This window comes from Rhea americana, unplaced genomic scaffold (genome assembly GCF_003343005.1).
Source record: "Rhea americana isolate MKP2758 unplaced genomic scaffold, rheAme1 scaffold_257, whole genome shotgun sequence".
Lineage (NCBI taxonomy): Eukaryota > Metazoa > Chordata > Aves > Rheiformes > Rheidae > Rhea > Rhea americana.
The window spans coordinates 696,052-712,581 of record NW_028186376.1 but is presented as its reverse complement, the minus strand read 5'-3'; the positions used below and the strand labels follow the sequence as shown (position 1 = coordinate 712,581).

The following is a 16,530-nucleotide window of genomic DNA, read 5'->3' as shown; positions in this document are numbered from 1 at the left end:
TACACAGTGCAGGAGACTAGCTATAAGATGAGAGGAGGGAAAAAAGAAGAAACTTCGAGAGGGTGTGAGGAGAGATTGGTAAGAATATCTCACTAAAGATGGGTGTAGAAACCAGAAGACAGTGTTAGCAATGGAAGAAATAGCAGAGGAGATGACAGACTGAGAAAAAGCCCCRAGTGAAAGAGGAAGGAGTGAAAGGGCTCAGGCAGCTGCTCACTTCACACCTAAAAGAGCAGATGCCTCTTAGAGTAGGTTTTAATCAAGTTTCACCCTTGGATTATGGTACAATCATGAGCAACCACTTACCTTTTGCAAAACAGCTGCTGTAAGGCTTTTTTCTCTGATGAGTGCTGGGAGGCTTAATTATTTTATGAAGAGGCTTTGTGAGATTTTGGCTAACAGAGTCTGCAGAAGCACAGCTTCTTTCAGCTCACTTATACCACACAACCCACTGGATGAGGTTCCACAAAAATTTTTCTCACTGTGTTCCTCTCTCCATGTCTCTCAGATGTCCCCATGCAGCAGAACATGGCTCTATTTGAGTTCAATGGACAGTGTGGCTATCTGCTTAAGCATGAATTCCTGCGGCGTCCAGACAAGCAGTTTGACCCCTTCTTTGTGGACCGCACTGATGTGGTGGTGGCAAGTACGCTGTCTGTCACGGCAAGTACAAACCATGGTGCTCTTTCTCTCCTGATAACCACATGCTGACACCATGCATATAACTAGCATTTATGTCCCCTCTATTTACTACCCAGTAGGGTTCTTAACAGCAAATGAACCCAGAGAGTCCTGTAGGAGAGTGTTACCATGGCAACTCCCAGGTCTTTCACTATTTTATATTAAGCATATGAAAATGGAAAATTAGCATCTGCCACACAGAAGAATCCAAGGCTGTGATGATGGGAAGGGAAGAGGATGAAGGAGGTGCTAAAGCAAGAACCATGAGGAAAGAAAAGGTGAAATAATAGCATATTGTGATATGGATTGGAAGCTGCAGCAGAAAAGGTGTTTTGAGACTGGAGAGGGACTTTGTTGGGGGAGGTATGAGTAGGGGGGTTCTATGTTATTTTATTGAGCAGTTGCTAATTATGTTTYTTGTTCGTAGATCCTTTCTGGTCAGTTCCTCTCAGACCGCAGTGTGAAGACATATGTGGAAGTAGAGCTGTTTGGGTTGCCAAGGGACACAAAACGCAAATACAGAACCAAATTGACCTCCACTGCCAATTCCATTAACCCTGTATGGAAAGAAGAAGCTTTTGTTTTTGAAAAGGTAGTAGCATTTGATGGTAATTTAGACAGAAATTCCTTAAAGATCTTGTGGGTCAAAAGCACTGTTTTTTGAGTGGTCAGTGGCAACAGAAGGGACTCCTTTCTGGAGGTCTGAAAGACATAGTTTAGACGCAYCAGAAGTTATATGTTGTGCTCTCATATAATTTATATTCAAAACAATTCTCCCTGAAGATTTCTATTTACAGATAAGGGGTCATGGGAAACATTTCTGGAAATAACAGGCATTCAGAATTTCCCCTTTGTGATGCACTTTAGACTGAACACACCAATCAACTTTAAAAACTTCAAGCATGAGGAAGCAGAAAAGAATTAAACCTATGTGGTTACATACRATGAGAAACAGACATAGAGGACAAGTAATGGGACCAGTGGGAGGTTTTGAGGTGTGCCAGATCACAGGAAGCTGCYGTATCTGTCCACAAGAATTCAGTGGTCACTACTAATGCAACTATTGGGTTAAAGGAAGTAAAGTCAAAAGTGATAATGTTTGGATTTTCTGTAATAAGTTATAAGGGCTAAATACATGTTAAGTGTTCATCTTTGTCAAGTGCACTGTGAAACAGCAGATACTTTTAGCCTTCTAGTAATGTGGTACAAACATTTTATCATTTCAGAAAAGTTTTTTGAGGCTACAGTTTTTTTTTTTTTTTTTTTTTTTTTTTTTTTTTTTTTACAGCAGGAAAAATGTTGGAGAGAGGGAGGGAACAGCCCTTATGGAAAAGCTACCATGTTTGCTAAGTTGTATAATCCTTCCAAATACATTTCCTTCTCTGGCAAATTGCATCAAGGAAGTCATGGTTTGAAGAGAGATAGTGGCCCCATTCTGTCTTTAGTCTGACCCATTCAGTCAGTCCTCTGAGAAAGCTGTATTTTCTGGAGTTTTAGTAAGTTCAATTATGTTTGCGACAAACTAAAGCTTTAAATTACAAGATACAGAAATAAGCAGTGACTTCCTTGAAGAGACGACATTGTTTTGTTGGCAGTAGGAGAGAGTAAAGCTTTACTTAGTGAAACCAATGTGCTATTAGAAGTTAGAGATCAGAACACAGGTTCATTTTTCTGTCTTTTCCATAGATCATGATGCCAGAGTTGGCATCTCTCAAAATTGTGGCTTGGGAGGAAGGAGGGAAGTTCATTGGTCATCGTGTCATTCCCRTTATTGCTGTGCATTCAGGTAAATTTTTTGGAAATTCCTTCAGCTTTTGTACCCTTCAGACCTATCTATTGGAAACTAGTGGAGAAGACAGGAACATCTGCGTATTTTCCTACTCAATTTACGGTGTAGGATATGCTTGTAGGCAGTGGAGCCTTCAAACTCATCCTATTAGAGCCATGGACAAGAGGGGAGAGAAACTGTCTCGATTTACCTCTTCTGCTTTATATTTTCAGGCTATCACCATGTTTGTCTCCGCAGTGAAAGTAACATGCCGCTCACTATGCCCTCTCTATTTGTGTACCTGGAAATAAAGGACTATGTTCCTGATGCTTGGGCAGGTAGTATGCATCAGAATGTGTGGGGTGGAATAAGCTGCACAGCGATGATGGGAGAGAATTTTGTCTTCCATATTTGAAGGGGAGWTTTTGCTGATACTGGGATACAGTGATCTTCCTTTATAAAACAAATAGTCAAAAGGTGGGAGACAGAGATGAATGAGGAAAGAAACCCCACTGTAGGTGTTAATGGCAAAACCTTCTAATAATCATGAAAAAGGCATGAAGAACTTAGCAGCATCAGCCACAAAAATTCTTGTCAACACTTCCTATGTTTTTGACTGCAGGAATCTCATGTTTATTTCTCCTCTTCCCTGTGTTCATACAAAGGAACTTTTATTCAAGGCAGAAATCCTGTGAAACTGAAAGATGGATTCATAAAACAGTCCAGATTTATACAGCAATGGACTGGAGCTGGAGCACAGAGTTGTGCAGCTTAGTAAAGTCTTAACCTGGCTTTGGATTTGGGAGCAGTATACTCTTTTCAGCTTCATATAACTGTCCCTAAATGTCAGTTGTGAGCTGTCACCTTAGAGTGGGACTGAGGCAAAAAGATAGTCCCTTCTTTCTATGCTATCAAGGAGAAACTTATTAGAAGTAGAGAATACTAAATATCCTTTCTCTGCAATTTCCTATCTTAGGCCAAAAAGGAAACCAGAGGGCAAGGAAAAACAAAATACAATGAGTTATTTGATATTCCTCTTTTTTCTAGACCTGACTATTGCTCTCTCCAACCCAATTAAATTCTTCAGTCTCCAAGACAAGAGATCAGTGAAACAAAAAGATGACTCAATGAAGGTGAGTTTTTTTTCAAATTCTGTCATATTCTCTCAAACATGCTGCATAGATTCCACCAGAAATAGAGAGGATTGTGAAGAGGCTTTCCCACTATCCTGGAATAAGGCTGTCCAAGAATGGATATATCTATTTACTACTTCTAGACAGAGGCAGATAGAGGCCTGCCTTCAGTGTAGAGGTGGAAAATATCAGAGACCAACAGCTGTGGAAGAAGCTTCTGAGGGTATTTCRTACTTTGCTGAAGTTCCTTCTACCAGTGAGTAGGTTAACACCATCGTCACTGAAGAGGGAAACACTTGAAAGCCAGACTAATTTATTAAGTGCTCAATAATAGAGGAAACATATGCCATCTCTCTGGGTGTTTTTGATAGGACTTTTAGTCACTGATRTGTTAGTTTCTAATTCCATTTGTTGTGCTTTGATTTACCTCTGATCTTTATTTTAGACACCTGAAACACAGAAGAAATTCCTGTCTGCTGAAACTAATGGGATACCAGATACCACTGGGAAATTCAACACTTTTTCAAATGGACCTGCAGGTAAAGCTGTGGATTAGGGATGAGCTAAAAGTAGATGTGAAAGCCTGTATACCCAGAAGGCTGGAAGGAGGCAGTGCTAGAAGGATATCCTAGGATCAGGATCAGGACTTCTTGGACCAAGTTACTGTTTTAAATTCTGATGCTTATCAGTAATGATGAAAGTTGGAGGTATCCCCAGTTCTTGTGCCTGATGTGTGCATGTATACTGATTTTACTCCACAATAATAATTAAAATAATAATAATAATAATTTTTAAGTATCTACTGAGAATGCCAAGAAATGGGACGAAGACCCAACTGGCATGAACATCATCTTTCACCTCCAAGGCAGAGTTCATACATGTTAGGGTAGTATTGCTGTTTTCTAGGTTGAGGACTCTGATAGAGGACTTCAGTTTTGCATGTTCAGTATTAAGTGATCTGGGAAGATAATGTTAAGAGGGAACCACCATCTAAGGAAGAAGTAGTCTGTGTTAGAAAATACTTTAGGTCTTGCCAGAAATGCACACATTCAGACAAGCATGATAGCTCTACAGCCTTTGCTTTCTTGATCTCCTCCTTGCAGTTATCCAGAGAACCTTCATTAGGTCTGGATTTATAACTGTTCTTCTACCATCATCCATACCCACATTACCAGGCCGCCCATGACATGCTGTAGTATAGCTTCCAACCTGAGGTAAATGAAATCAGTTTCCCTTGAGAAATAAATACTGGACTCTAAGCACTTACACTCATCTTCCACCATCTTTCTCTCTGCTCTGTTATTTGACCTTCTCCTGTATTATTCTCCATAGTACCAGTGATAAAAGATCRGCTGTTCTGGTTAAAGACAGGATTTAGACTTCTTTGAACTGGCAGAATTGCTACGCAAATGTCAAAAGATTTGCTCTACTTCTGTAACCATCCTACAGGAGAAAGTTATCTTGTTTGTGTGGCAGAGATATAGCCTTCCATCTTGGTGTGAAATTGCAGGTTGGACTTTGATTTTGAACAAAGACATAGCATTTCTGGACATTTATGAGAGAAAGGTTTTAAAATCTGGCTTGGTTCTACTCTATAATGGCTCACTACTCCTCAYATCTGTTACTCTTTTCAGGAGTCTCTTTCTGTAAATTACTGTTGACTGCTTTTGAGTTTTAAGGATGTTCAAATCCCTTTGAAAGGCTTGCAAGGGCTATGTGAAACTGAAGTTGCACCAGAACTCTGTTGTATAATATTGGGGCAGGGGGACTTTAAAGACTGTATTTTATTAATCAGCTCAGCTGAACCCCAAATTCTTTACAAGATCTATCACAGTTTCAGAGTGAATACATCCTACATCTGTCATTCTGCAAGAGTAGGAATGGAACAGTCCTGTGTTTTGACCATTAGAGTAAATGAGGATCAGTTAACATATCAAGGGCAAAACCTGTTTAACTGGTCACATGAATTGAGAAAAATTTATGAATTTACTTGAAATTCATAAATGAAATGTCTCTTGAAATCAAGAGACAAAGTCAGCATTTATTACTGGATTCAGAGAAGCTTTGGCAGAGAAAAGGTCTCACAGTTTTACTGCTTTTGTGCTGGCTCCTTTTTGGTTTTACAAAACAAAATAGCCAACAAACATTAAAGATTTAGTATTGATGAAAGTGCTAGAAGGAACCTTCCTCAAACTTGCTTCTAAACCTAAATAATAGATTAATTTCTGGTCAGGTAGGAGCATGTCCTCCATTGTTCATTCAGATTACCTCATTCTATTCTGTCTTTTCTAAATTGCAAGTTAAWCAGTATTTATTCCTTATTAACTGGTTACAATGTCCTTTCAAATATCTTGGCATCAAAATAGTCCATTTTTTCAAGTTTCAGGCCAGAAAATCCTAATCACCTAATCTAAAAAACTGATATGCCAAATCATCACTAGTGTAATATCCAATTAATACAAAGCAAATGCTCTTTTTCTCTGTTGCAAGAAGATATTCCTGCTCCCATTTCTGTTGCATCTGGCAACAGAGTTCCCAAGCACTTGAGCATCTCAGTAGCTTAATTAATTCCTTTCTGTTCACACCAACAACTATCCTGTGGCCCATATTCCTGATGAGCTCTCCATTGTCCTTTTTCAACCTGAGGTTCAGGTCAGAATACAAACAAGAACCTCCTTTGTGATTTCAGGAGCAGTGGCTTTGGCCAAGGATGAAAATGTGAAAGGAACAACACAAATTGCAGGTAACTCCACTCATACCATTCATATGGGCTGCAGCCATGTCAGTTGCCTTACATCACCTGTCTGCTCAGTTTCTGACTGGGATAGAGATGAAGAAATCTGSTTTGCAAATTAACAAACACCCAAGCCAACCCTGAGAGCCACAGCTGGCAAAGAGAGCAAACAACACACATTGGACTCAGTGAATCATTCTCCCTAAGGCACCATTTGCCCATTTCAACAACCATTATGGTGTGTGGTCAGCTCTCGTGCCGGAACTGAGCTCATAGTGTGTCTCGAGAGGCACAGAGCTGCCTTCGTCCATTCCTTATACAAGCACAACTGGGTCACTGCCATCGGCACAAATACCTGTGTGCTTAAACCTGCCCTGCTTAAACCAGAGTTAACATGGCTACAGGGAGACTTCAGCATATATGGGGACTGAACACTAGTAAGCAGTGTGCCTAAATATGCCACAAAATTACACTGAAGTCACAAGAGCAAACAAATTGCCCTCAGGATATATTGCTAAATAACTGTTATGTGCAGCAATTTTTAAAAAAAGCTATTCATAAATTAAATTTTCCCCATTTAGATTCTGTAATAGAACTATGATTGTACAGAACATGTATTTTTGCAAGAAGCATCACATAATCAGGATGCATAGCAGGCTCTCATTTTAAAATCTAGACATGTTACTGACTTGCTTTTGAGCTGTACGCTTGAATTTCCTCACTGTGAGTGTTTTAGAAGTAGTTGATCCTGCACAACACAACACTGTTGCAGCCACACCCACAAGTTCTGTTAGTTTTTATACATTTCAAACCAAGAAAAAAAGTTAGTTCCCTTGAAACGATAACTCCCTATGGCCTTTCAGCCACAGATAACCATGTCTTATGCGCTTGCTACTGCCAGATAACAAGTTCTCCAGTAGTTCACAGGAATCCTTCCCCCTAGATTTTCGTCTATTTGAAAAGCCCTTTCATTCCTTCTTCACAACTGGTGGAATACTAGGAGGGATCAGAGGACCTCTCCTTGTAATCTGGCAAGTKTCACAATGTGTTTGACACATTACAAGTGTCTTCCTCTTAAAATGCTGGAATTCTGGTTCTCTGTAAGCCAGACATCCACCAGTTGTTGAAGTGAACTGTGAGTAAAGCTGAAAAGAGGAAGAAAATTTGAGTGATGGCAGTGCTGAAAAAAGCTGCCTGGCCCCCAAAAGCATCACAGCAGTGCGAGAAACACTGTGTGAGAGAAGACAGCCTGTCTTTGCATTCTATTTTAGAGCCGCAGACAGCCAGCCTTGAAGAACTGCAGCAGATGAAGCTGTTTCTAAAGCTGCTGAAAAAGCAAGAGAAAGAACTGAAGGAGCTAGAACGGAAAGGAAGCAAACGCAAGGATGAGCTGCTGCAGAGATATTCTGCCCTCTTTTCAGAGCCTATATGCCATGGAGGCAAGAAAAGGATGATATACCCTGGAAAAACCCTGAAGAAGAAGTAAATACAGCACAGGTCTCCAGCAGGGCTAGCTGGTGTGTGGGTCACTTCCCAAAACCCAAGGAGGGGCCTTCTTCAGAGAAACATATGTGAGGAACATACTGCTTTTCTCTGAGAGAGGCATAGAATGGGCACGGAACATCTCCCTGAGTTGGTAGCACATCAGACACTCCCACTGAGAAATGGGTAAGAAGGCTGGGAATGTATAAGCACCTCTAGAAGAAGCTCAGCTGCCGTATCTGTTCCGCAGGAGTATGACAACAGATGACCTTGGCACATGGGCAAATCCTGTAGAAGCAGCAGAAAGCAGTGATAGCCGAGTTCTGGAGCTGAGAGGCAGGCTGGAGATGGACCTCATTCAACTAGGGGAGGAACACCATGATGGGATTCGAAAAAAGAAAGAACAGCACGCCACAGAGGTAAGGAATGTACACCTCCACAGAGGAGAGAGCCTAGGAATGCCCTGTAAAGACAGTCTGAAAACCAGCTTCCTCCTCGCTGAAACTGCTTAGAAATGTGGCCGCAAGTAGGGCAAAAAAAGCCCCTCAGAGCAATTGTCAGGTCCATGCAAGATAGTTAAGAAGAGAGTGTCTATTGGCAGTGATGCTTATTTGTTAGACCAGAGGTCACAAAAATCCAACAGAAATATTTTTAAGGGTCTGCAATTGAAAAAGCTTGAGAAGTACTACCTGGAGCACATCAAACTCTGTCTGCTTAAACTCTTCTGATAGTTCAGCTTGCCATTCACATGGCGTTTAGTAGCTTTGTGTGCTGCTAGGTACTAGTTGTCTAAGAGCATGGGTACATCGGGCTGCACCATGTTTTTCACAGCTGCTTAGTAGAAGCTGTACAGTCAGAGCTAGGGTGACACACGTAYCTGAATCCCTGCACTTTGACCAGTGGCAACCATCAGAGTGTCACAAACATACCTTCACATGGCCAGCTCACTCTAACTCCTGTCAACCAGGACGGGTGATGCATGCGAACGGAGCTGCCCCTACTAAGCACAGTACTTGCCATTGCTACATTAGCACTAATAAACTGAAAGCCTTGAGAGGGATGGTTCTCCCAAGAGCACCCCTTAGCAGAGTTGGATCTCATTCCTCTTGGAAGCTGGAAAGAGCTTTCTTGTTTGACTTAGTGGAAGTTGAAGTAGGTGTCCACATAAGGTGTCATCAGACAGCTAGTCCTGTAAGTGCATCAGTGTTTCCCATAATGTCAGACCCATTACTTTGAACAAACAGTAGAAAAAGACACAGTAATGCCTGAAAACAAATTCCAGTSCATGGATGCTGATGGTGAACATGGCATACGTCATCCATTCCAATGAAAGAAGAATGCTTTCAGGATTCAGAGGCCTTTTCCCGTCATAGTTTTCCAGAGGTATTTGCATCATGTGCCTTAAATTTTAGGCTCCCTGGTGCAGTTTGGCTTGACAAGCACCTTACAAGTTTTCTGCAAGACTGGCTTGTCTATCCTATACTGACGCAGATGGAAACCAACTACCTCTTGAGAACTAGCTTACCTGGAAATCATGCTTATCACCAGACAAAGAAACCAAAGGAATAAAACATTCCCGTGTCAGAACTCTGTCAAAGACTGTGAGATCTAGTAAGCAAGTCTCCTGAAAGAACTCAGCTTTTGAGTTCTTGCTGCACAGCCCTTAGCCATGTAGTCAGGATTTTTTCTTTCAGGCTGTCTCTCAGCAGGCAGCAGTACAGAAAGGTCTCACCWCACTGATATTTTGCCAGTGAAGTGCCACATGAGAAAGAAAATCAAAGAAATATGCCACGTTACAGCTGTGGGCCCCTTTCAAGACAACTGTATGTCATCCTGCCATTGTTTCCGCAGGACAAAAGGCCCATCATCTTGCTAGCCTCTGTTCTTTATAAGGTAGGCTCCGCTGCTCATTCCCATCTAYCCATAGGTACAGTGAATCTTTTGCTGCCTCCCACATAAACAGAGAGCTAGGAAGCTGTCATAAACATAATCAAGAGGTGTGACATGGCTCACAGGGCTGCTTTTGGAGCCTTTAGTGCAATCTGTTCACTAGTATGGTCTRATCTGTGTGCATGTCATAACTTGCTGACATGGTGCACAGGTCTGCACAAAGCCACATGGGTTAGCTGGCCACTGGAATTCAGTACAGGGAAGGATGAAGCTGAACCTGGTGATAATTAAACACTGATGATGTGCTGTGTCTCATCTTGGTTTGCTTTTGATCTTGTTTTGCTCCTTTGAACAGCAAGTTACCAAGATAACAGAGTTAGCCAAAGAGAAGCAGGCAGCTGAGCTGAAGGCACTGAAGGAGTCGTCAGAAAGGTAAACTGCATATCTGAATAATGACATAATAATGCATAGTTCTTACTCTTTCGTCTTAGGAAATATCAGGGCACTGTACTGCAGTGAGTGAATACAAAAGAAAGAGGCAAAGAAGTAGGGAAGAGAAATATTTCCTTTACTCAAGTGAGAATTTGAGGCACAGAGATGTGACGTGCTTTGCCAGGAAGACACACAGGCATGTGCGCGCACACGTACATACACATACATAGTGGCAGCTCTAGTATCATGACCTCCAGGATGGTATTTCTGCTCCACGGCACTAGTGTTCAAGCTGTTATAAGTAGCCACAGCTGACTAATCTAGAAAGACAGGAAATGAGAATGCTGGTCACTGGGTGTCATCTCAATCTGTTGTAGTTGGTACACTGCATAATCCCTTTCAGGTGCTGATCAGCTCAGTCTTTTTAATGAACTGAGCACCTTGTCTTCAGTGCCTGAATAAATTGGTAGAATCAATTCACTAATTTCTAGGCAGCATATATCTTTTTTTTTTCTTGCATAACATCATCGTGAAGCTGAAATCCTCTCTCATTCGCTTTTACTGTTAAATTGTCTTTTGGCCTTTAGTTGCTAAGTCAGATAAAGCTTCCTCTTTTCATATGCTCTATCAAGACAGATTCTCGATTTCTCACTGCTATTCAGCATATTCATGCAAGACTAGGAAAAACAGATAGAGTAGCTAGGTGATGGTTTGCCAACAATAGGAAGTCATTTAGGACAGTCAAATCTACAGCTGGCTGAAGAGCTGCAGAAAGATTCAAAGATCTTGAGCAATGGGCAATAAAATGGCAGATAAATTCAGTGTCAGTAAATACAAAATAATGTATATAAGGAGGGAAAAAAAACAACCCTAACTCATCTATACACAGGGGTGASCTGTTGTCACTCAGGAATGAGATCTTGAACTGCTGTGGGCACTTCTCTGAAAGCATTATTCACAACACTGCAGTGGCCAAAGCGACAAACAGAATTTTAGGAATTCTGTTGGGGAGGTGGGGAATGAAGGGAGGAAAAAGATACAAAGTCAGCACTATCCCACTGTGTGGGGATATACCCATGGTGCATTCACCTTTTCAATATGCTGTCTCAAACAAAATACCTTTGAAACAGCAAGAGGGGATGGGAAGGATAATCAGCATTATGGAATAATTTCTGCACAAAATGAAATTAAAGAGAACTCTTAGCTTGGAGAACATCCGTTCTCCAGCTGATCAAGGAGAGTATGACAGAAGTCTGAAAAATCATGAATAGTATGGTAAAGTAGAATAAGAAAGTGATTACTCATTGTTTCTTGTGACACAAGAAATGTGTGGCACCCAGTGAAATTCTAAGGTAGTAGTTCTTCCACAGAGTGTATAATTGAGAAGTTCCTTGCTATGGGGTCCAAAAGAAGAACGTAATTCTGGAGGTATGAGGGACATTTATGGAAGATAAATGTGTAGAAACTATAGAATAGATGAGAAACTGGTAAGGTATAAGGGGAAAAGAGTTTACTCCACCTCCTTCTAAGAAATGGTCTGTTACACTTCCTGTTAAGCATCTGCTTCCAGCTACTGTTGGTGATAGGACACAAGATTGATGGGCCTGATGGTCATTATTATGTTCTTATGACAAGGAAATAAAATGTGGGGTGCTAACAGGGCTGCTTCAGTATGTGGGATTTGTAATCAGTTCTGTCTCTCACAGTACACTTTTCTTTCCACAGCAATATTAAAGAGATTAAGAAGAAGATGGAGGCAAAGAGAGTGGACCGAATCCAAACAATGATGAGAAACACTAGTGACAAGGCTGCTCAGGAGAGGTAGTGGAGTAGATGTTACAGGTCTTTATCTATGCAGAGCACTAGCAACCTGTTCCAGGCAGGGAGCAGCACTATACCACAGTCTCCATCATAACTGGGAAACTTTTTAAAGCAACCATACATATAGAAATGAGGGAAGATATGCTTGCTTACCCTCACTCCTGGCATAGCACTTTGTTTCCACTGCATTCCAGTATATAGGCACAGATGCGGTGAAGCCGCARCTCAGCTCTCTAGCTGCAGCGATATGTCAGCTGTGCAAGCTGTGCTGACAGTGGCTTCCAGAGTGTTCTCCCTGGCCGCAATTTTTTTTGTATAAGGCAGTATGCAAGATCAGTGTTACTCACTGAACTTCTCAAAAGCTTGAGAGGAGTTGAGCCTTTGAAATCTTGACCCTGCAGGGAGTAGGAGCTCATGTGGAAATACAGGAAGAGGCCATTATGGATGGGAAAACTGTACCTGGAAGATGACCCTCCCAATGGCACCTGTCCTCTTGGGCTCTTTTTTCCTCCTAGCTTCTTACTTGCTGAAATGACAAAGCATCTCCCAGCCACTTCAGCAGAAATCTAAGAGCATTTCCAAATGTTGTGCTTACCTTTAGACCTTGATGGGCATCTATCTCTCCTCAAAGAGATCAAAGCTAGTCTTCCCTAGCCTCTTTAAAATGTGTTTATAAACATTTTCAGCAACCCTCTTGGTTAGGAGGCTGTGTCTACGCATAAAATGGCTGCATTTTTCTCTCCCATTTCATTTGTTATAAATATTCTGTTATTGGCCTTGTGCACTCAATGACTGCATGCTATGAATTAGTATGTCACTACCAGTTGTAATACCTTCAAGTGTTTAAGGGTACATAAGAGGGCACACTACCTCTTTTAATATTCCTGCTCATAGCAAGGTCCTTTTGAACTTTGTTAAATTGAAAAAAAATATCATTTTATACTCAGTTATTTGGCTTATGCTTCAGTCAAGTTTGAATTTGCCCATTCCTAAAATTACAGTAATTTATGTATATGGGAGGACATCATTAAATGAATATCAAACATGCTCTAGGTGACCCTACTTGAGTGGGGGAGGGGGTTCGACTGGATGATTTCCAGAGGTCCCTTCCAACCTCAACCATTCTGTGAACGTAAGCACACCCATCTCTGTGTGGGCACTAGCAGGCCTCTTACTATATGGCATTTTATCTGTATTGATAAACAGGTTTTCTATAAAGATAACAGATGGATTTTAATTTTTTATACCTTTCTTTTCTTTAAAGGTTAAAGAAAGAAATTAATAACTCTCACATTCAGGAAGCAGTGCAAACAATCAARCTGGTAAGTTCTAGTGTGATAATCTGCCATTGCATCTCTGTCTTCTCTACAGTGGAACTGCCCTACATMGGTCATCAGTATATGTCATAGACAGAGCTTGAGTTCTTTGAGGTATTTAAATTCTATTAAATTGCTACTGCATCAAGGACTGAGCATGTATTTCAGTCAGCCAGACTGCTGCTGAAGACAGCTACTATCCTTTTTAAGATAACACAGGTCCATCAGGGTTTTGTCAGTCCTCCTAGCTGACAAGAGATGCAATGCAGAAGAGAACTCTCCAGGATATATTACATTTCTAATTTAAGGATTTCTTTTAAATTATGTCTAATTAGCAGTGTAACCCCCACATTAATTATGTGCAAAGTTTGCAGAMGGGAAGAGGATTGTAAGTATCTCAGCTTTACCTTTAATGGCCTATTACCCGGCAGACTCTGTGCGCACGCGCGCGTGTGTGTATGTGTGCGCGCATGCTGCATAAGCTCTTGCAGTGCTTCCCTAGCACTTGAGYCCAGAGTAATGAGCACTACACAAATAACAGAGCCAGCAGAAGTTGTTCAGAGCTGTGGGTAAGGAAGATCCTGTGTCTTGCTGTTATAAGCTCGGGCTGGCTAAATATTTGCTTATAAAACTTATAAACTTGGAGTRTTTTTTTAATCTGTTTTTAAAGGTGACAGAAAGGATAGCCAGGTATCAACAGAAACTGGAAGAGAAGCAGATAGATAATCTGAAAAAAATCAAGGAGAAGGAAAGCCAGGTAAAGACAAAAATGAATCTCAGGTTCAATGCTGTTATGCAGTACAGTAAATCCAAAATGCTACAGGGATCAATCTTCCTTGTGATTTCTTTAATTAATGGTACACTCATCCTCTTCCCATAAACACTTCAGACACCCACTGCTCAGTACATTGAGAAACTGAATGGCTTAGAGSGTGGTTCTACAGGAACCTACACAGATCTAAGTCAGAAGTGCTGCTGCACTCCTACAGTCCTTGTGCCAGTGCTAGCATTCACCTAATCCTACAAAAGAAACTAAATTTAAAGTGTGATGGAACCACACCCTTCGAGGAGATGAGTTTCATTCCTGTGTTACTCAGACTCTCAACACTCACAGAGAGGCTTTCAAGGTTGATGTGAACATGCAGTCTTAATTTCTCTCTCAAATTTTAGTACAAATCAGAATAATACCCCCCCCCCATACATACACACATGCACACACGCACTTCATCTTCAGTGAAGCCACAGGTTGCCTGGGGCATGGAGACAAGTCATGCAATATTGGTTGAGCCCAAAATAGCAAACTACTAACACTTCATCAAACTGGCCTCTCTCAGAACAGTGGGGTTTTTTCATTTTGTTTTGTTTTTAAATAGCACTTTTAGCATTCTCAGGCTGAACTTTGCCTAGCTTCAGTGACTGGAAAATGATTTGGGGGTTTCTGTTTGCAGCTCCAGCAGGAGGCACTGGTGGAGTATAAGGAGAAGTTGAAAAGTCTGAATATGGAGGTGCAGGAGGTGGTGAAGAACTATGCAAAAGCAATCTTCCCTAGAGAGCCAGAGATTCAGAATGAAGCTGTTCTGAGCACTACTGAGGAAGAACAAGTGTCTGCAGAACAACTGGAAGAAAAGATCCCAGTAGCAGAGGTGTCAAGGCTTACAATAACCATGGCTGAGCCCTCAGGGACTGAGGCAGCAGTCGAGATTGAAGAAAGCAGATTTTGAGATATGCTTCCCTTATTCACTGTTCCACTTTAAAAAGGATGTTTATGGAGGCAAATAGTGAAGTTACCAGCAGAAGTATTTCTGTTATCAGAATACTATCCCTTTCCACCCTGAGAAACTCCTGAAATCCTTTAGGAATTTAATACTTACTTTATTATCCTAAATATTGGAGAGAAGTAGTCTGAAGGGCTCACCCTTCAGAGAGTGCTTTATTCTCCTTGCCTTCCATAGCCTTAGCAATGAGGTATTTTAGCAGTAYGAAAGGGTTTGTGACTAAAGGCAAGCTGGAACTGATAGCAGCATCTACATTAGCATTTTGTTTAGATCCTGAGTTCATTTTTCATGGCAAGTTTCCTGACAGTTCATCATGCACTTCTGTTCAAATCACAGATTAATCTTTGAGCTAGATCCCTTTGACTGAAACTTACCTGAAAGATGCTTTCCAGTAGCCCACCTAATTGCTCCAGTGAAGTTAAGGCTAGCCCAGGTTAAACTCTCCTGAAATACATGTAATGTGGGTATCAGGTCTTCAGCAAAATCAGTTATGCTCTAAAGTGCCATTCCTACTGGTGACACTACTTGCTAATGCAGACACAGCCCCTGTCAAAGGGTCAGTTTAATAGACCCTCATACTAGAGCACCTCCTTGCACAATCAAACAGTGTTGTCTCTTTAAATGGTTCCCCACATCCCTGTCAGATGATGACAGTTTCAGTGTGTTGGCATCCACACAACATAAAACAAAATTTCCTTCTGAGGAAATGTGAGTTACCAGCATGGTTGCTTTTCTTTCCTTTTAACCTCCTCCCAATCCTTTGCAGCTCTTTCTTAGGGCAAATTCTAACTTTAAGACTCTGCTAGTAGCCTTCAGGCAAGTTTTCAGATCTGAATCTGAAACCTCTTGAAGACCCAGTTGACTGATCAGGTGGCTTCTGAGGCTATAGAAGGCATATTGGAAGGATTCTGAGAAGCCCATCATTTGTTCCAGCTACCACAAGAACACGTGCATAATTCTCACCTGCAGCAATCAGACATTTCTAAAGCTTCCCTGAAACTTCTTTCCAGCAAAGATAAATTAGACTTGTATTCCAGTTTTCATGTAACAAGCCTTACCAGAATTTCTAAATTGTTTGAAAATATTTTGTTGCCCAAATAACAAGCCATCCAGACATGGTGCCTTTAAGATTTCCTTAGAAGACTGAGCACGGCTCTTAAGAAAACACATTGAATTAGCTATTCAACTAGCAGAAAGTACAGCAATCCTCCTAAAGCTTTTGTGTACAGCCCTCCCATTCAATGACAACAGAGGCTCAGCAGTGAGCCATAACAGCTATTCCTTGCTCCTGAGAAAGTCAAACTCCTGAAATACCTATGTTCTTTGGCGCCRTCAGGGGAAGACTGCATGCTCTCCCTTTTGCTGTTTAGTCTCCAGGTACAGGAATATTGCACACATCTTTCCCCAAAGTCTTTAGTCATTTCCTATTTCTTCATAAAGAATAATGTTCACCTCTAATTACAGCAGGTTTTTCCCCCTCAATAGCATAAAATAGCAT

The 16,530-nt window shown here is 41.2% G+C and overlaps 1 protein-coding gene across 2 annotated transcripts in view; it reads left to right on the top strand.

The window, feature by feature from the left end:
- Positions 1–16,530, top strand: part of PLCB2 (phospholipase C beta 2) — a 47,543-nt gene extending 31,013 nt beyond the window's left edge. For both annotated transcript variants that reach the window (XM_085307345.1, XM_085307346.1), the window contains exons 19-32: positions 509–663; positions 1,109–1,273; positions 2,368–2,467; positions 2,683–2,787; positions 3,497–3,582; positions 4,028–4,121; positions 6,272–6,325; positions 7,588–7,798; positions 8,049–8,217; positions 10,044–10,120; positions 11,846–11,941; positions 13,206–13,263; positions 13,928–14,014; positions 14,706–16,530. In XM_085307345.1, coding sequence (XP_085163471.1) covers positions 509–663; positions 1,109–1,273; positions 2,368–2,467; positions 2,683–2,787; positions 3,497–3,582; positions 4,028–4,121; positions 6,272–6,325; positions 7,588–7,798; positions 8,049–8,217; positions 10,044–10,120; positions 11,846–11,941; positions 13,206–13,263; positions 13,928–14,014; positions 14,706–14,978 — 1,730 coding nt within the window. In that variant the 3' untranslated portion in view covers positions 14,979–16,530. The remainder of the gene's footprint in view (positions 1–508; positions 664–1,108; positions 1,274–2,367; positions 2,468–2,682; positions 2,788–3,496; positions 3,583–4,027; positions 4,122–6,271; positions 6,326–7,587; positions 7,799–8,048; positions 8,218–10,043; positions 10,121–11,845; positions 11,942–13,205; positions 13,264–13,927; positions 14,015–14,705) is intronic.